Source organism: Cygnus atratus, chromosome 11 (genome assembly GCF_013377495.2).
Source record: "Cygnus atratus isolate AKBS03 ecotype Queensland, Australia chromosome 11, CAtr_DNAZoo_HiC_assembly, whole genome shotgun sequence".
Lineage (NCBI taxonomy): Eukaryota > Metazoa > Chordata > Aves > Anseriformes > Anatidae > Cygnus > Cygnus atratus.
In genome coordinates this window covers 9,570,110-9,591,101 of record NC_066372.1, presented here as the reverse complement: position 1 = coordinate 9,591,101, position 20,992 = coordinate 9,570,110, and the positions used below count along the sequence as shown (strand labels likewise).

Sequence of the window (20,992 nt, the reverse complement as noted above, 5' to 3'; positions counted from 1 at the left end):
CATTTTCTCAGCAAGGAGCTACTCTTCAGTAAAGAAAAAATCCCTTTCTCTCTTGCAGGATGATACAACACCGAAGGAAGTAATTGAGTATCCCCAGAGGCAAATAATGTCTTTGCTAACGATACTGAATATACGTGACCAAAGCAGCAAGAATGGATGAAGCTAAAGGAACGCTGTCTAGTTGCAAGATGATGCCAAACAGTTTTCAAGTCAAAGGTCTCCAAGCAGAAAATAAATCAGCTTCAGGGCTAGGTGTGCTGCATTACACCTTCAGGATACTAGCATCAGTAGGCACCTTCCAAAACGCCATCCACAGCCTCAAAGAGGAGTGTTATTCTTACTCCAAAAGATGGTGGTTCTTCATTAAGAAGCGAATTCCACTTTGTGATCCACCGAGAGGTGTCATCTCCTTGCTAGGCGTGGGAGGCTCTGTCAGGCAGGGGCTTGGTGAGCCCAGTGACTTCCCTGGGGTTTCTGCTTCCTCGAGGACAATACACAGAGCTCACCTCCAAGCCCCTGACAGCGAAAGGCCTGCAAGCATGGAGCATATGGGACAGACTTGGAGGCAAAGCAATGGTCCCGAAACTGGCACATAAGGGCTGTCAAAAGCAATTGTGAAGCACTCCCCATTAGGGAAAGAAGAAATAGGATTCATCAGCTTACAGTGAAGCCCCACACAGCCTCCATCTGTCAGCACTGGGTTTTCACCAGCAGGAAGAGGCTGAAAGCAGAGCCTTGCAGGGACAGGGCGCAGCAAGTCTGTGCCGTGCAGCTGGCCCACTTTTTCTAGGAGAAAGAAAGGGGAAGCTTTCTAGGACATGGTGACTTCTGCTGCAGGGTGACCTAGCGTTCTCCTACAGCCAGGAGATAATTATATTGAAGAAGAGGACATCTTTGCCAGGTTATCCCAATGAGAGCATAAGTGACACAAGCACACACTGCCTGTTCCTTGCTGGGCACAGTTATGCAGCAGCCATTTCCAGCTCTCCGAGGGCTGGGACTATTTTTGTACACAGTCTGAAGGGAGCATTACAGGGAATATTAATATTTCAGGGCATCTGATGCTAGCCAGTTTCAAGCTATGGCTGAGACATTTCCAGTACTTTTTCTATCAGAATGTTTGGCTAATTGCCTTCTGCTGTACAAGCTACATTTAAAATATCACCGCAGCTGACCTCAATCACAGATTTAGCAACAGAGCAACGTTTTCCTGCGAAGCTTTTCTAGTCAAGGTTTTTCTTACACCATTCTGCTCCAGTGCCAGTAACATATAAAGCACAGAATGAAGCAGGTTTTGTTCCTAAGGATTAAAATTTTACCTTGGCTTTTACACAGCAGTGCTCAGCAAAACCCACATCACTGCTCAGACACAGCTTGCTGCGGAGATGTGGGCCCAACCATTGTATCAGGTCCCACACCAGTGGAACCAAGCTAATGCTCCTGATAAAAGCAAGCAAGGACTTTTATTCTTACTTCATGAAGCAGGAAAAAACATACTGAGAATCTAAAGACCTGTTTGAAACAGCAGACAAAAGAGCAAAAAGAGGCAGGGCTAGTTTAAGTTAACTGATAATTAAAAGTATTTAACAAAATAAATACAGGCTTAGTCATTCTTAACACAAGTAATCTTGTAAGCATCACTCTTTTGGTAGATTTAATATGCATCACAATAGAAAGGGGTTTTGTGCCAAAGCACACATTGTGCCTTCAAACTGCATGTACACAACAGGCACAAACTGCACTCAAGAGCAGCTATCGGAACGGGTATGCTTCAGCACAGCCTTGGAAAGAGTGCTCTTTGGTTTCTCTGTTACAGGGCATGCAGTGCAATCCTCTTAATATAAAGGAGGGATTCAGTTCCTCATTTCCAATATTTTCAAGATATTTTACTAGCATTACTAAAATGGAGGGGAGGGCTAATACGCCTGTCAGTTCCAAAACAATGTCCCAGTTAACAGAACCTGTCAAGTTTTCCTATTAAGAGACAAAATTAAAGCAAGGTGCTTAGGTGCAAAGGCACCTAAAAATATTCTTGCATGTAAAAACTATTACGTCTTATGGGTGACCTAGTAGAAGGTCTCTGAAGTTTTATTTTTCTGCATTACAATTCTCATCCATATCTACCTTGATAGCCTGGGTGGAGAGCAAGGACACCAAAGGCACTGCAGAGATGGAGAACGTGACGTGCATTGCCCTTTCGGTGTTCAGGACCACTTTAAAATGCAGCTGTGCTGAGAGAATGCTGGATTCCTTAATTCACTTCTGGTACAGCATCGTGAAACTGCTGCAGAGGTTTCCTAAGACAGTCAGGAGTCAAGGAACCAAGCTCCTCCAAGGCTACTGATATAGCCACCTGTTTTCCAACACGCTGCTTGGGCTGGAGCCAGAGTGAAAGCAGAAGAGCCACGTTCTGGGTGCGGGTATCGCCTGTGAAACCAGAGCCTGTGGCTCAGCTGCAGTTAGGGGGTACAAGAAGCCTTTTACAGAACGGATAAGTTGTACGCTCTCACAGAGGCAGTGGTCTGGGCACTTGCTATTGGGAAATCAACTAATTCTGGGTGACTGAAGAGGAAGGTGCAGAAGAAACAAGGAATGAAGAGAGAAACCAGAAGACTCCCCTTGGTGTCATGATGCTAAAAAGGACGAGGAAACGAAAAGCTCTACCTGGTGCACAGAAAGGTGCATGGCAAGAAAGGAGCCTGGGATGGGAAGGCGAGGCAGGGAGAACAGACGCCATCCATCACTCACACTGCGTACATCATGACTTTTCCTGGGGCTTGCACAATTTCTGGGCACACAGAGGGAACTGGAAGCAAGCTCTTCCCCAGCTGGTTCTCTCTGCTGCTGTTCTGCACCAGGTGATAGTTTGTACAAGACAAAAAGACAAACTTGTTTCAACCTCCTTCTCCCAAGATCTTGCTACCAGCAGAAAGATTGCAGAGAGAATTCTTCAGAGAGCTGCATCTCTTTCCTTTTGATCTTCAAGCTTGCAGAGCTCCAGCATCACACCACCACCACAAAAGCATGGTGGGCACTTCTGCTGCATGGAGACAGGGCAATTAAAAAGCCTACATCCGGAAAGGGAGCAAGACAGCACGCTGCATCTTGGCAGGATCGTCGTCACGGCCCCTGCTGATAATGAACGCATCACTCAACACAAGCTCGTTACCTGCAGAGCTTTCAGCCAGCAGGTTTAGGAAGCCAGGGGGGAGAAGACCCCTGCTTCCTGGAGGAATCTTTCCAAAAATCAACACTGGCCAAAGGCTGTTGTTTCAGGCTTTCAGCAGCTCTCACACAATGCCCCAAACAGCTCTGAGATAATTTGAGCAAGAAAGTTTCCATCAGATGCTTCACCCAAAAGCTGCCCGTATGAGGGAAGCCAGACTTGGTCCATTCCGGGGAACTCCCAGTGGCTGACATTAAAACCCAGTATTTTAATTCAATTGCTTTTATACAGTGCTGCCCCAGTAATTTCTTTTCCAAAAACAGCTGCTTTAAATATGCAAGCACATCTATCAGTTCTAACAGCAGTGCTCATGTTTCTGCATTTTTATCTTCCTACACAGCCCTTGTAGAGATTGGGGAAGAAAATAGGCAGCATTACATAAAAGGCAAATGGCACTGGTGTATCCTGGATTACATCTGCTGCAAGGCATTTGGTAGAGTTGTTCTCAAGTTGTCAGAAAGTCACTATTTTGGTCCACAAACACTTTTATATTCAGGGCCATCTTTTCTCCATGCATCAGCAGTTAAAAAACTGCAATGCAATTACAATCAGCAATTAAATGAATACATTTGTGTATCACTGCTCGTCCACAAGTACTCTGATGGGCCACATATGCAGGTAAGCGTTAAATTGCAGCTTCTGCGTGGCCAAACAAGATTCATGCATCACTGATGCATTACACATGCCTCAATTAACGAGGTAACATCTCCACGCATCAAGCTGTACCAAAATCCGTTTGAGTACTAGAACTGCTTTAGCAGCATGTGTAGAATATTTACACCAACCTGCAAGAATCACAAAGAATGCCTTCCTTTGCAAAATGGAAAAAAAAAAAACACTGCATATTCTATGCAACTGGTGCAGATAGTATTCAGAGACATTTACACCCCAGAAAATATATATGATACCGTATAAGTTTAGCGGTATGGCTCTTCCAGGAGCAGTAACTTAAACACGCACTCTGATCAGAATGAATTTATGTGTAGCGGTAGGACTGCAGGGAGACTGTACACAAAGTTCACTTGTGCTTTAAGTGCAGCCCCAATTTATTGCTACACAAATCTCTCTGCAACAGGGGTTGGACAGGAAAGCACATTTTCAGTTTAAAAGTATCCATGTATTCCAGTTTCCAACGTGCTTTGCAGAAGACTTGGGAAGGTACCGCCACTTCAGACAACACTCCTCTGTGCACGCAGACCTCAATACTGCTCTGTCGAGGAGGAATTCATTCAGCCACTCCTGGGATGCTGCAAGGAGGAGCCAGAGTACAGGATTACCCAGTCCTTGCATTACGGCTGCAGAGCAAGCTGCAGGTGCGATGCCTCCAGGAGCAGTGTTCATTAACTTTCAAGTGACGATTGCTCATCTGTACCTATACATAAATTATCTGTGCAAAGTGGCTGGTAGGATGAATTATTATTCTCCCTCTGCCCTTTCTGCCAATAGTTCAATCAGATATATTGGCGTTTCTTCCTGCAGCTTGAAATCCTCCCTCCCCGTGCAAAGCTCCCTGCCAAGCTCGCCCGGTGCCCCCACCTGCCACTGGGCAGCAGAGACGCCTTAAGCCAAATGTCTCTAAAAGGTCTTTTGACAGATTATACAAAGCTGGAAAAGGTCTTATTCAATCCATTATCAGACCTATATTTCCTGTCTCTGGAAGCAATTTGTCACCCCTGAAAGAAGCCTAGAGAAGGCAGAAAGGACTAAAATCTTAATTAAGATATTGAAATATTCAGCAATTACAGTGTAAGAGCAGAATGCAAAAATTTCCCCAGAACCAAGAAAAAAACACAACTGTAAGTTGAACACCCAGAAGACAACCTCACCAGAAGTACAACTGGAGTTTGGATTCCAGTTGATTTAAGCACAGCAGTAATTATTTTTAGAGCTGCCATCAGATTTCCAATCAATAGCAGCCCACTTCAGGTGCTGCACACCGCTTCGCTAGGCCAACAGGAGCTTGGGGTGCTTCCACGTGAGCACATATTTTACATTTCCTTTTTCTTAGCAGACATAGCTTCTGCACCAGAGCTGGTTAAATGCTGGATATGTCTCGAAATATTATTATATGCATGATCATTAAAAAAAAAAACTCTTAAAATCAAGATGGGAAATCAGCAAGCTTTTCTTGGTGCATCATTGGATCGTGAAAGGAAATATTGACTTATGAATAAGCAAAGAAGGTGTTTGTATGGTTCAAAAGATTCTTTGCTCATGAAGAAAGATGATGTTCAGAATAATTTGTCATTTCTCACAGGCTCCTGAACTAACCTCACTTGCTTTGGATTCAGGAACCTCACCATGCAGCATTCAACGAGGCACCAGAAATCTTCAGGAGAAAGGTTTCAGCTTCTGCTGCAGATCTGTGGTGCCTAATTTAAACGGCAGTGATCACAATATAGATGAGGACACGCTGCATCACCAGTGCAGGGATGCTAAGAAATAGAGAAGCACCCTCCTTCCCACTCACTGCTGTTCCTACAGCAGCAGAGGAAGCTCTGTCTAAGCTGGGGATGTGATGAAGATGGTAAGTAATGCTCATTTAGATTCCGAACTAATTTACAGTACACCATAAAACAAGCATATTAGTACAATCCCAGACACACATAGGCTGGCTGCAAGAATTTTTAATCAAGTTTTTGCTTGACCTCATCTGTCTTTGACTAACAAGGCTGCCATAATGCATCATACCGTAGAGCACTAGGGGAAAACTACTGCATAGCAGTGACCACATCCTCATGCTGGCCAGTCATTTCCATGGTTATTCAACAAACAAATTGAACAGCCATTTAATACTGGATAGAACACCAGTATCTCTATGCTACCTGTCTTTTTTACACCTAAAACATTGAACAAAAGAGCATCAACTACAGTAAAGCTCTGGGCAAAGAGCACATTTGCTGCAGCACAAGATTTTTTCAGGCTACTTTCACATTCTGCAGATTCTAGCCACAATTTTCTGACATCTTTATGACCCTAGGAGTATCAATATGCACAAGACAGGGAAAAAAAAAAACATGCATGAAAGCAGAAAAACCCCAATCTGGTACAGGGCATCTGTCCAAACTGGCACCCAGGCCTTCCCAGCAGTTGGACTAGTCTCTGCAGACAAAAAGTTACAAGCACATCAGTTCCAAGCTGTCACATGTGAGATGCTGGCTCTTCACTTTTCCCCATTCAGAAACAGGAATTCAAAATACATTCAATACATTCAGAAGGCCTCATTTACTGTTAGACTGAAACGGGGAGGGAGCCCCGGTTGTCTTAAACATATTCTGCAGCAATCTTTTTATCCTGCTTGGGCAGGCGTGCTCATTGTAGCAGTGCAGGCAAATATGCTAGAAAGGTGTTTTAGTGCCCTCCGTGAGGACCACAACTCCAATATACACATTCCCATATCTGTGAGATCTTACCCCGGGGATTTTCTGTAAGACTTCCTCTGAAATTATAACTAAACATTGGATAACAGGCTTGATTTCATGAGAAAAGGCCTCCTGAGTTTGCCTTCTTGCATCGACACCGAGTGAGATAGCAGAGGCAGTGAAAACACTTGACTTCTAGGGAGAGGAAACAAAACAAAAAGAGTACCTCTCACTTCTATAGTGGCGTTGGCTACGGGAGAGTTTGAAAACACAAACACGCACAAGTATTCCCCTGACTCTTCTGCTCTGGGCTTCAAAATCCTGCAGACAGGGAGAGAACAGATGAGCCATGTTAGGTATTGTGTTAGCATTCAAAAACGAGCAGGCTAGGAGGTTTTTTACTTTAATCCTTTAACAAATAATAGCCGTGAAATTCAGTTAATTCAAGGGGTTGTACAGATGCATCTACTTGAAATAAATGTTGTTTGCCCAGAAAAAGGGTGAGCTCTAGTCAGTACCAACTGAGCTGGAGAAGCTGCATTTAGTTTAAGAGCAAAGAAGGCCCCTCACAACTGTTAATTATGCACTCCAGCTTATATGGAAAATTAGGCAGCTAATAAATCACCTCTCTCTCTCAATGGGACATGATATGTACTACCTACATTGAAAAAATCGTTGCACACCCAACTGGGAAGTGATAAATTAGAGATACAATCATGGCTAAATGCTGTCATCTCAAACTGTTTTCTTTTGTAACAGCAGATATGAGACTGCTCCATTAATAGCGTTCCCTGAGTCAGATGAGACATGGAAAATCTGCAAAAGCTGGTCAGCTCACGAAGGAAGGCACCACGTAGGAATCTGCTGCCATTTAGGAAATTAGGAAAGACTAACTCAATAAGAGCTAGCAGAGGGAAAAACAGACGCAAGCCGACCAGAAGAAAACTGGAGCTGCAACAACGCAAAGGAAAAAAAAATCCAGAAGAATTTACTTTGGAGATGGTGTTAACTTCAAGTCCACCAGCTTTTACTGTCCTTTGAAAAGCTTTGGGAAACAAATTACTTAAAAGCTCTAGGTGTATGTTCTTCATATAGATACCTACAAAAGACATCTTAGAGTAGGGAAACATGCTATGATGTGACACAGTTTACATCCCCACACAGCATAAACAAAATATTGTTCAGTATTCCCCATTGCTCCCCTATACTGAAAGGCATTTTAGTGTTTTTGTTTGTTTGTTTTTTTAATTTATTTTTAAGCACATTAAGTGGATAGCACACAGATGAACGAACAGGAACCCTACAGAAGAGCACTGTAATAAAAGAATTTAATTGCACATGGAAACTGCTTAGACACGTGGAAAAAGCCGCTCACTTTGACAGTGCACTTGGACCCAAGTCTTTACTCTGTTCGCAGGGCTTACTTTCCAGTCACTGGTGAAAGTCTAAACTTAGTTATGAAGTTACTGTCTTTCTGAAACATGGGTGTTATCGTTAGATCTGAGTTAAAATTAAAGATTATCTCAATGACAAAGAACAATCATTGACCATTACCAAACATCAAAGCTGTACCTGGCTTTTAAACCACAGCCAGGCAGAGCAGGAGCACGTTAACTCCGAACACGAGTGCTGCACGGCACAAACCCCACCCAGGTATTTCCATTACTAAGCTGTTGTAAAACTCCAGATATTTCCATTACTGAGGTGTTGTAAAACTCAGTAAGCATGGGGGAAGGCACAGACTACCTGTCTTTCTGTGATTCTCTTAAGGGCCTTAATATTTCAGCAAGCATACTCTGGCTGCTTTTTCTTTTCTTTTTTTTTAAATCAACACTTAAGAAGTGGAAGAAAAAAAAAGACATTTTTTCAGTTCTAGAGACTTCTTTTTAAAGTGTGAAAGTATGGCAGCCTCTAGTAGAGTTGTATTGCCATAAATCAATAAAACAAGTGTAAACTGATAGAGCTTCAGAGCTGTAAAGACAGACAAGAGCTTAGCCAACAACTTCTCTCTGCCCCCTGGTTTTAGAAGAAGCCCAGCTTTTCATGGCCAGAACTGTTACTGAACTCTGAATCAAATGATGAAGAACATGGAAAGAAGTCACCACTTTTCTCCTCCAAACTATGAATGCAGATGAGGGGACAGGTTTCTTCCATGGGTGAACAAGCACTTTGCTAAGGCAGTGAAAACCGTGAGTATTTCTTAATCCTGTGCCAGCAAGCAACACTAGTGCGGTAACGATCCTGCAGAATTCTGGTGCAGACAGAAAAGCCAGGTGTGTACAGGCAGGTTTCCCTCCTTTAGAGCAGAGACAAGGCACAGTAAACCAGATGTGCTCTAATTTAACAGGCCTCACCTAGACATAAGCACCTTCTTCTAACGAAACAGCTAAGTAAGGGGGGGCAGAATTGGTCTCACATCTCCAAAGAGTAAGATGCCAGCACACAGGTGCTTAAAATATTCTTCAAGTGCTTTTCATTCTAGCTTAAGACTGAACAGAAGGCTCTATTTGCTATCCATGCTACCTCCTAAGAGAAGGAAATGAAATGGGGGAAAAAAGGCAAGGAAGCCACACACAGAATAAATCTCTGGTGGCATTACTGAGCACGTTCTGTATGCTCTCATCAGCTCCATGGCTAAAAAGCCCCATTGCAGGAATACTGAAAGCCCCAAAGGATTTATGCTTGATGCAAACGACAGACACGAAAGAAGTGGCTGCACACGTTCTGCTCTCCTCCACACCCTTAGATGAGAAGCAGAGACAAAGTCAGAGCATGCACATGTAGAACAGATTAAGGCTGAAAATGCGGACGTACTGACACATAAGAAGCACAAGTGATACAGCTGTACTGGTTTAACGAAGACCTGGCACCATTTCATAGTACTGCTCAAACAACTCTCAGAGAGCAGTCTTCTATCTCCTAGGGCCAGAAAATGATTAACACAGCCGACTCCAGCAGTGCTTTATGTGCTGTGTTTCCCTGCATGATAAAAATGCACAGCTGCAAATTCATCCTTATGTAGACATAAACAGGATAGAGATAGAGCAGAATATACTCAGAGGGGGAAAAAATGAAAGCTAGACGTGTTGTCTGCACCTATGCCACACATCACACATAGTCCAGAGAAAAACTAAAGGAGTTTAGAGTGAAATTATGGGCAACTTGACAAAAAGAAGTTCACAGAGTGTTTTTGTTGATGCTATATTTTTGTGATAGCTGTAGACAATCTCCCCAAGTTGTTCCTCTAACTGTTTCACAGGTATACTTTTCATAAAGCCTCTAACATGGATCAATTCCCACAATTTGTCTGACCACGGTGATGCTGAGCCAGGGACTCTGGAGTCCCAGCAGCTCACTAAGTACTGCAGCTGCAGGTTTGCCAATTCTGCCATTCTCCAGTGTAAGGTGGAGATTTTTCCCTGAAGAGACTTACTTGTATTCTGTAGTGTTTGAAGGTTTTCTAGTGCCAGGGATCTCTTCTCCATTCTTCACCCAGTAGCTGGCAGAAAGGGGGCTGGGACTCGTGGTGAGGTTGCACTGCAATGTGACGGCCGGGCCATACAAATGGATGGTTACATCCTCGCTGGCATTGATCCTCGGCTCTGGAAAAAAAGGGACACATTAAATAGCAACAAGTCTTCACTGGCAAATGTGCCACACTAGTCTAAAATGCAAAGGGCAACAGGGAAGGGGAAAAAGAGACTACACGAGGAATGTCACTGCACTAATTCGGGAGACATTAAGAAAGTCACAACAGAACAACTGACTACTAGCGAAGGCAACACCTTACGGATCAACTGCCCTGTGTGGGAAAAAGAGAATTAATTATTTTAGATTTTTATGTTTAACATTGCTACAAATATAAGTGCAACATGGCTAATCATTTCTACACGTGGCTGAACTTAAAATGGATAATAAAATAGATAAATGTTTGTCCTGAGACTATACATAAGAAATCAGCTATTCCTTCAGAAGCAACTTCTGTCTGGCTATTTACTTGTTCCCTCTACCTACTCTGAGGTTTGAAACAAACCCATTTTCTGTGCAGAATAGCTCTCAAAGTCAGTCTTCTGAATAATGTTTCTGGACTTGACCCTGCAAAGAGACTAATGTCTACCTAAGATATCCTGTCTTCACCTGGCCATTTTTCCTGGCAAGACAGGAGCATTGCTCTGCTAGCACAAAACCCTACAAAGCAAGTGGGCAAAGTTACATTTGACACAGCTTAAGAGAGGTGCAGTGCAATTTCACCGGTACCTGGAATTAGAGCAAACCCCGCTGTGAATAAGGCACAAGTCTGATGAAGGATGGCTGAAAGCTGTCCTTAATGCTTAAAATTAAAAAAAATAGGAATGTACACAGTGTTAAAATGAGTCAGGTTTCTAAAGTAACCTGAACCATGAACATTTATGAAGGGAAAAAAAAATGTGAGCCTCATGACCTAAACAGACCGAAGGAGTTGGGATACTTTGCTGGCTGTGCTAGGACTGAAAGCGGGCTGTTTCTCATGGCAGTCTTACCTGGCACCGTCACACTGACATGATTTAGGGGAAAGCATTTCCAAAGCAATCAGCCTCATATTAGGGCACTGTCCTTTTTTCTTCAAATTGAGCAGTTAATCCCTAACAAATAAGGGGGGGTGACTTTTTTTAGAATGTCTGGAGACAGGTTTCCTACTAAACTTGGTAAAAAAACTTTTCAGTTGAAGGTCTCAGGGATCATAGCTGGTTTTCAGTATTCTGTTAAGAACAAGACTTAACAGAGGATGACAGATCTTATAGGAAATTTAAGAATTCTTGCCATTAGACTTCTGAAATGACCTTAATTTCACATTGAGTACAGTTAGAGCTGGTACTAGAGGCCACTGCTCTAGCAGTAAATGTGTGTCCTCTGACTTTGATTTATTTATTTCCTTACTTTAAAGGGAAAAATGAATTCCAAAGCTGCAGCTCTCGCCTCTGCTCGTTTCAGCAGCCACACTGCTCCAGTGCCAACCTCTCTGAACACAGGAGGCCCCTCCTCTGCATTTGGGTCAGCAGCAAAGTGCTAGAGGGTGAGGAAATAGGTCAGGAATGAACAGGTCGGTGATTTTTGCAAGTCAGCATTTTTAATCCTGTAAGGTTTTTTTATGCCTTGTCATAATGTTATTTGGAATGCAAATTTAGTCATATGCATGCAGTCTTCTGGATATTCATCTGCAAAGCACTTGGAAAACAAATTAAACGGAATGAGAAGTAGAAAATACAGTACTGTCAAAAACGTTGCATTTTTCATCGCATAAAACATTCATTTCTCCAATACTACAGTACTTAGATTATTGCCCAGAGAGGCAGGGAGGTAAAATATCTACCTACTAATAACTTGACACAGCCCTTTGGGGCTGCTGTGTATCCTTTTCTCCTTTCCTCAGCAGGCAGGCTACAGAACTTCTTCTCACAGCTATTTAAAACGAGGACTATCATTTAACTGCAGAAAAACTCACAGGTACTGTACAAATAGCTTTTTTTTCCTGATACTTCTCATAGATACCTCACCATTATCAACTGCATTTCTGCGTCGTGATAGCCCTGCTGGGAATTTTATCTGTTCAAGGAGCTGTTTGGGTCCTACAGGGCACAAAATTGTTTGATTACTTTTTCCATGCCCAACAAAAAGCATGCGTGCCTTCTTAGAAAACCACTACCAGGGCTTTGGAGAGGTTTTTAGGAATGTGTTTGAAATAGTAACTCAGTGTTTGAATATTGATATATAGAGAAAAAAACTTTTGCTAGAATTCACTGCTCCTGCTGGGGTTTGTTTTAAATGTTTTGCTTTGATTATGAAAGCGGTGTCCTCCAAGTTTTTAGTACCTGCTAACCAACAGTGTCCAAAAATATTTACAGTTTTCTCAGGCCTGCTTTGCTGGGGCCTTTTGTGTCTGACTTGCAACCTCTTCAAGCTTGCGATGTGGCTGGAGACAACTGCAGCCTCATTTACATCTTTTCCCTGCACCTGTGTTAACTTTAATTTGTAATAATTAAATGCAGTGAGGCAATTCCAGTCTGATTTAGTTCTATAAGACAAATTGCACGTGGAGTACTACTGGGATAGTAACATCCAGACAGGGATGTCCTATTGAAAGAGAAAGGCACAAGAGGCTTTTCACACACCACTTGCACTGTCCGTTCATGTAGGTCCGGGTTTTTACATAAAGACATCCGTAAGTGATATTCGTTATCCAAACCAGTAACAAGATTGAAGCCAGAGGTAGTTCTTGGGTGCTAACTTTTAAAAATCAAGTTGCACTTGAGCTCTCTGCATTCTTGTTTTGGTATTGGACGCCAGCTGTGACTTATATGACAGTGGGAAGAGAGAGGTTCTGCTCTTTGGATCCAGTTGGGGTTCCCTTTCCATGATGCTGACGACACATGAATGACACACGAGGCCAGCAGCAACGTAGCCACCATCAGCTGGAAATACCAGCACTGAAATACCAGCAGACAGAGAACTCCAGCTTCAGAGACAAATTGTGTTTGCACACAATTAAGCCACTGAGAGATTTTGGGCAGTGGCTGAGGTCCACATCCTCAAGGGCAGCTTGGAAGTCTGCTCTTCCCTCCTCTCCGTTTCCAGCACAGCCATGCAGGGGCTTGGTGTCCAAGAGCTGTTTCCCAACATCAACAGGTCTGATCTCCTGACATAGCCAACATTTCGGAGCAAAAGCATTGAAGTATTTGGTTCAACGCTTTCTCCCACACATAAGCATGAATAAAACACAAAACTGGAATAATCAGCCTGGTCACGAGGCACTTAGCAATGAAGTCACGGCACAGGCTCCAGAATTAGCAGCACCAGATGCGACAAGTGATGGTAGCTGGGGAGGAAGATGAGCTGTTAGGCTTCAGTCCCCAGAGCAGGGAGCTTCAATGGCCTGAGAGAGGAAAAGCCCACTTCCCATACGGAGACATCTTCCTTCACAGCAGTTCACTCCCGAATGACGTGATCACCGTCACTGGCTTTTCATACAAGATTTTTCTCCCTCTGTAGGTCACTAGAACCAACAGGAAGACACCAGGAACTCACCATGTTCAAGAGAACTGGAGAGTCTGAGTCAGGGGTAGTTCAGGAGACGTGACTTCTGCAAGACAAGGTTTTTATGCTTTGCCTTAAGGTTGTACAATTACCTAAAATTACGCTACTTTTGCTATTGGAGTTAATGCAAGCAATCTAGAGGTCTGAGTCCTCTGGGACATCAACAGATGAAGGAGGGATCAAGCATCAGGACTACAAGCCAAGCAGGTTTGTGCTGAACAACCCAAAGCTGCTTCAATTTTCCAGGCACATCCGCATCACCGGGTTCACTGCCCATTTTTCCACGTACAGATGTTTCCGTTTCCCAGGGCTGGAAATTATTTGCCACCTTAGGACACTGAGAACTCACCAAGCAAGCAAGTTCTCATGCACCTCCATGCAGCAGGCTCACGTCGCAGATTTAAGTCGCTCTGCCTATAACTCGCTATGTATGTGCTTTATCTCATTCGCAAACGAGAGTTCACCATCTTACACGAGATGAAATAGGGTTCTGCCATAGCAGCTCTGATGACAGACTTCCAAACTCATCTGGATCTGGCTTGAAAAGTCAGCTGAATGCAGAAAAGTCTTGATCCAGAATTGCTTTTCGTTCCCTATTGTTTCAACCATATTCTCTGCTTTTGAAAGCTTTTCTGCTGCCAAAAGTTGCATTCTCAGATGAAAGTCATTTAGCTAAAGCTATTATTTCAACGTTGGACAAGGAGGTGGGTTCCCCCCCCACCCCTTTCACAGGCTGGATTAAGAATAGCTGCATCAGTTCAGTGCTGCTGCATCAGAGAACTCCTTAGGAAACATGCTGCTGTTCAGGAAGGAAAAGCAACACGACTTCACGGAAAAATCTGAACATTAAAGGTCATGTGTAACCGAAAGGGAAGGATCTGCACAGCAGCATATATGCAACCAAAATCACATGAGGAAGGCATTCAGAGGAAATTCCAAGAGAACAGAAGAAAAAGAACAAAATGGTTAGACCTGGGAAGAACACAGAAATCAAATATAAAGGCATTCATGGAGAAGCCAGCATTAGGGTGGCTGGAAGCCTGCTACAGAGCTACAGGGGTAGGGGAGAGGCACAAGCTCAATGCGGGGCTGGTTTCCACACAGAACTATGAAACTAACCCAGGGATTTCTCCCAAGTCCTTTGATCCTACGGAGGAGATAAAGGGGTGGCAGACACGTCAGCACTACGGGAACGGTGTCAGGTTCGAAACAACAGGATAAGGCAGCAGGGGGCTGATGGGGATTAGGGGAAGGCAAGGGGCACTGGGCTGCCTCTAGAAACTACGGTACCACTACGGCAGGGTGCCGGACTCACTCTGAAGGACGCTTATAGTAGCCTGGGCTCGAATCCACGTTATGGAGGGATTTTGCCTCAAGTCATTCCTCCTGGGGTCGTTGCTGGCCCTGCACTCGTAAGTCCCAGAGTCTTCCAAGGTGAGGCGGGTTATTCTCAGCACGCTCACCCCGTTCGCCCCGTAGGCAGTGTTAATGGTGACACGGCGCTTCCGCGCGCCATCCCACAGCTGTTTGAAAGACTCAGCCCGGTTGACTTCAGCGTACCACCACTGGATCTCTGGAGTGGGGTTCCCAACCACATCACAGTACAGTTCAAAGGCGTCCCCCGTGAGTTTAGTTTCTGACATGGGCGACTTGACAAACCCGGCTAGAGGGAGGGGCAGCAGAAACGCAGTGACAGACCAGCAGAAAACAAAAGATCTCAAAGAATAAAGCAACGAGGTGCAGAAAACAGTTAGATAAGACATCAGCATCTACAACAACAGCTGTTAACACGACTTTTGGAGCAGAAGCACACCACGGGGCACTGGCAGGTTGTAGTTGGAGAGCATTCCCCGCCAGCAGTATCGTGGGAGGCACGGCTTCCTGGCACAAAATGCTCATCCCCACGGCCCCAGGGTGGCACAAGGGCTCGATCCTACAGGGCTGTGCTTGCGAAGACCCGGGCTGCAGGGCACACCGCTTCGAACCAGCTAGGAGATGACTCCAAGCTATAGAGCACACTGGTGGGTGTCAAACCCTTCTTTTGGGTCAGCCTTCCTGCTGACGGGCGTTAAGTGTTCGTGGCCAGATGTCCTTCTCTAAAGAGTTGTCTCGTTTTGTATGACCTATCTACACGGTGGGGGAAGAAGTGAAATAAAAAGGGAAAAACCCTACACAGCTCGTGTCTGTGAGCTCTGCTTTGACCTTTTTTCCACCTATTTTGGACCTGTGAGGCCTGGAAGTCCCCACGACACTGCCGACCCACTTCCCTGAAACAGACGGACCACCAAGGCTGCGAGTGCCTCTCACCCTTCCGAGGCAAAGGGAATTTCCCTGGTACACACGTACATAGGCAGAAGGACTGCTTCCCTTAGCTAGGAAGTGCCTTTGGTGCTGTCTGTCCCAAGAGACCATACAATTTTTGCCTTTGGAAACAAGACACCATGCTGTTGATCGTCAGCCCAAAATATCCTTACTTTGAAGTCCTTCAATACTTACCAGCTTCTGAGCAGTGTTAAGAGCAAGCACACTAAACTGTCCTTCAATCCTGCTTCCAAAGGTCCCTACCGAAAGCCGCGTTGCCTTAAAGCTGGTCCCTCCCCCACCGCCTCCCCCGAAAACCCAAAGATTACATTACAGCTGGCCAGGCAGATCAGGCAGCAAAACCCGTCAGATTGCTGTGCTGCCCGGGCAGCGGGGCTTCGCAGCGGAGTCAGGAGTGCCACACAAAACGAGATCGCTTCATCCCTCCCCTCAAAATCACGGCTTATTTCCAGGAAGAGGACTGGTGAGGCAATTCGATGGTACAATTTCTGATGCACGCTTATTTAGGAACTGTCCCCCGATGGCGCAGCCCTGCCTGAAGAACAACTGCAATAGCTGCAAGAACAAAGGCTCAGAAACCAGACAGATTAACCCCAGAAATCATTTCTGTTACCAGCTCATTGGTGAGGACTCTCTCAGCACTAAAGGCAGGTGAGCTCTGTGCTGGGTAGAAACACTACTGCAAATAACCCACTGCTGCAGGGAGAGAGGAAAAGCTGCTGTGCCCTAATTAGCAGCAGTCACAAACGATGCGAAGAGCATCGCCGCTGTTTCTTGAGGCTAACAAGGCTCACACTGTTCTCACACTGCTGCTTCGGCTAACAAAGGAGACCGGGTTATGATCCTGCTCTGCTGGACTGTCCTCGTTTCAAGGGACACTGAAGGAGGAAGGCTTTGAATTTCCAAAGAGGCAGAAATCCAACAGCGAGACCGGCGTCTGCTGAACGTAGTTCACTGGATGCAAAAGGCAATAGCACATGGCACAGCCTACCTTCTTTCCATCGCTCAGCAGTTCCTTCCCTGAAATTAGTCTTTTTTCCCCCCCCGCTTGCCCACTGTAACATGGAAATGCCACTCAGAGCTGAGGAGATGACAGCAGCTCAGGAAGGCTGCTCCGACAGCCTCATCACCCTGCAGGCTCCCGGCTACCACCAGCAGCAGAGGCGAGCTCCCTGCCACCAAAAGGATCACCGAAGTCAAAGCCCGAGTGACCCAAAGCCCCGGGGCTGTGATCCCGTCCAGCTCTGCCAGCTGTCCTAGCCACCACGCAACCACTGCTGCCGCAGAGGCATCTCGTGGCAGGGAAGAAGGGGTGTGAGGGTCAGTTTCAAACCACCAGTAGCTGCACTGCTGCTGGGGCTACGCTGTAGGCACACGTAGCATGAAAGAGGACTGTAAATCCTCTTATTAAGAGAAGTATCAGCAATTTGGATAGGCCAAGCTGCCAAAAGCTTTCCGTTTTGAATTTGCTTCTGCATTAGCTAAGCTGTTAAGTTCTTATAACTTGTGCACAAAGCCTAAAAATAATAGAAAGAGATTAAACGGGACAACTGCATCAAAAGGTCCCTTTAGTAAATACTCTCCGGGTTTAAGTTTTAAACCCTAGGCTTCCATCAGTTTCAAATCCCCTTGAAAAACAATGCCTCAGATTACGATAAATTTCAGTGCAACACTATCAGGATCCGAGAAACCAAGTCAGCAGCGCAGACAACTCCATAATGATGGCAAAGAAAAACGCAAACTGGATTTGTTGGCTCCCACCCCACCAAGAGATAAAAGCGCTCTTTAAAAGGGTGTTCCAGGTTACAATAAAAATTCTGGGAGGAAATAAATGGGAATGAAGGTGGTAGAAGAGCCTCCATGTACAGATTAATCAAGACTTAGCATTACAAAGGACTGGCAGAGCTATTAAAAACTCTGCACAAGAGTCTCAGGTTAATGTTTTGCATCTTCAGTAGTTCAGGAACAGCAAAGGCAATAGATCAAACAGCATCAGTAAGTTGAGGCAATGCTTCCAGCTACTGTACATCTGCCAGAGGGCCATTTCTGATTAAAACATCCAGCCAGAAGCTACAGAAAGAGCTGAAGCCTGTCAGTACCAAGCAGTCGTTAAAAAAAAGGGCAAAAAAAGCTAAACATTACACTGAGCGCTTGCTGTAACACAACGGGAGTCTGGAAGCTGAAGCACTCCTGCTTTTTGGCAATTGTCAGGGATTTCCATAATTGTTCAAAACCAAACAGAAAATGACACTGTGCAGATTTCACTGCTTACATAAGAGGCTTTCGGAGCCCAGCAGTTTCCTTACTTGGTCTTCTCCGGAGCGCAGCACTCGCTGCTTTGTTATTATCGTGTTCTGCACAAGCCTGGAAATAGGAGCATCAGACGAAAAGCTGCACATCAAAATACAGGCAGGTCACGGCAGGGCCATGGCTCTATTACAGCAATTACACTACTCACAGCTGAAAACTGAAAAGCTGCTTTGTGAAATTCCCCAAAACTGCAGGAAGCACTGGTGGCAGGAAGGATTTCCAGTTTCAGCTCCCAAGTGTCAGCGGACAGAAGAGCAGAGCTGGGGCCAGCACCCATACCCTAAGATCCTATCGGTCCACGGGAAGTAGAAGAGCAGCCCACATTTTAAGTGATCCCTTATTCACTACGATAGAAATCAGCACCTTTAAATGCTTAGAAGAAAGTATTCCTATCAAGTTTCAACAGTTTCAAATGACAGCTGTGTGTTCTTCACAGTCATCAACACGTAGTTCTGTTACACAGGCAGTTTTCCTCATTAAAAGAAAAAGGTATTGTGTTGGGGTTTATTTTTTTATTTACTTTTAAGGCTATCAGGCATCAAAGAACAACAAAACCTATTGTTAAACCTCCCACGAGGTCTTTACAGAATATTCACGATACTCCAGAGTGTAAACAAAGCAATGCACGATAGTCTAGCAAATGTAACAAATCAAGTACACTGTTATGTTTTCAACACTTTTTTGTTAGAAATTCATGGTTATCTGTCTGACACAATGAAGAACCAGTAGCAATACTCTTAAATTGCTTATAAAGTGAGGTTTGTTTGTTGCAGATTCTCTCCCCTACCAAGTTTGAGGAAAAAGGTAAGGAAAGTGATGGATTCTAGAACGAGAGAAACAAACTAATGCCTAAATACAATTCTGCCAAAGATGAATGAAACCCAGTGCACAGCTCTTCACACAGCCAAGACGTGAACATGGTAATCTGTATTTTAGCGAAGAATTGCTAAGATTCAGAGTTAGGCAAAAGGTATTTTGAAAGGCAGGCAGGTGTGCTTGAACTGGGAGCAGGGGAGAGCTTGGAGCTGTTCAAAAGGGCAGCCAAAATTGTCCATATACAACAAAAGAAGCACGTGAAGTGGACTCCCAGGGCCAGAAAGCTGAAAAAGCTCAACACTGATCAAGTGTAGAGTTCAGGAGAGGAATAGAAAAGAACGCTGAAGATGAAGAGTTTACATAAGTGTAGAAGCTCAGCCTTGCCACACCTGAGCAGACTTTCATTCATTGATGGAAGACGCCCTTCTGATTCATTTTGCTTCTGTTTAGCTCCCTGTTGGCCAAGCTATGGCAAATACACGACCCGCAGCTTTACACACTAGCAGTACCCCCCCAGCTTGGGGTGGCAGCAGCACCTTTCCACCCACGGCTACTGCCCATACTGACAGGGGCCAGAAAAGAGGCAGCAGCAGCTTACCTACGTAGGGAAGATGTATGGGAGAAACAATAAGGCTCATCTACTTGCTGCTGTGGTCATGTCATCGTAGCACTGAGTTCTGCATAAAGCTAAAGCTTAAAGATATTGGAAGCACAGAAATATTTAACTAACTCTGAGCAGCTTCTGAAGCCTGTAGAGGAACTTGTGTTCTACCCTGGCTGGAGCCCAAATGCAACAATACTCAGAAGACAATGCCCAAACAGCTTTAACCGGTATCACAGGGACCAAAGAGCTTCTCAACTTCCTCACCTGCTAGAATGAATGTGCAAAAAAGGATCTTTGACAGAGACCAACAACCAGTATAAGATATATCGGCAGCAATCCACCGGTCAAAAAAACAAACTGAAGGTGGTACCTGACAGAAGTCATCCTTTGGTTGCAAAAACGCCTCTGCTATCAATTTAAATAAAAACACATATCTTTTAAATACCCTAAACTTCCCACTAGGTTGCAAAAGACTCAACGCCAATGGCACTGGAGAAGCAACGCAGGAGGAATACTAACCTAAATAAACGTCCTAAGAAAGACATTAAAAATAAAACAAGGGTTTGGCTTTAAGGAGATGCAGATAAATGCTAGCTAAGGAAATGTTAAACCTGCCCCAGCACACAGACAGAATCAGCCAGAACTAAATGAAATGCAGGTACTGCAAAAAGCCCTACTAATGCAGAACAAATGGTAATTTCTCTAGGCATGTAACACGTATCTGGCATAAGATTAAAGCTGAAAAAAGTGCAAGTCCATCAAAGAAGACGTGGTCTTAAAACAAAGTCCGCAAAGATAGGAGAACAGGAAGGTCACGGAGTTCAGAGCAGGGCACAGGCACCAGAACGTACAAAGGTGACGGGAACGAAGGGAGCACAAACTATTTCTAAGAACACATCCAACCACAAGAAATACAGCTGCAACAAAGCGATTTTACAACCAGGACAGAGCACTGCACATCTCTGCCAGGCAAGATGATGCTCCTCCTGCCTTCATCTTGGGGTGAATTCCGCTTGGAAGAAACAAAACACAGTTCAAAGCTCAGAAACGAGGAAAGCATTTGCAAAGCTAGTGCAAAAAGCACACCTGATTTCAGCAGGAGGCCCACACCACAGCTAAAACAGACTGCTTCAGGACTCTGTGCTGTGCAGATTGTCTGCCTTCACCACCCAAACCTCCGTGCAAACAGGCAGGGCTGATGTTTCCTGTCTGTCCTATTACCCTGCCACATGCCCACATTTCACAGCTTCCACAGCTCCCAGGCCTCTAGCACAGGTCTGG

The 20,992-nt window shown here is 44.7% G+C and overlaps 1 protein-coding gene across 1 annotated transcript in view; it reads right to left on the bottom strand.

Moving 5' to 3' along the window:
* The window catches only part of NPTN (neuroplastin), a 51,716-nt gene that overhangs the window by 14,350 nt on the left and 16,374 nt on the right, over positions 1-20,992 (bottom strand). The window contains exons 2-3 of the mRNA XM_035566666.2: positions 10,022-10,190; positions 6,815-6,909 (exon numbers count right to left, since the gene is read on the bottom strand). Of these exons, the coding sequence (XP_035422559.1) occupies positions 6,815-6,909; positions 10,022-10,190 (264 nt within the window). The remainder of the gene's footprint in view (positions 1-6,814; positions 6,910-10,021; positions 10,191-20,992) is intronic.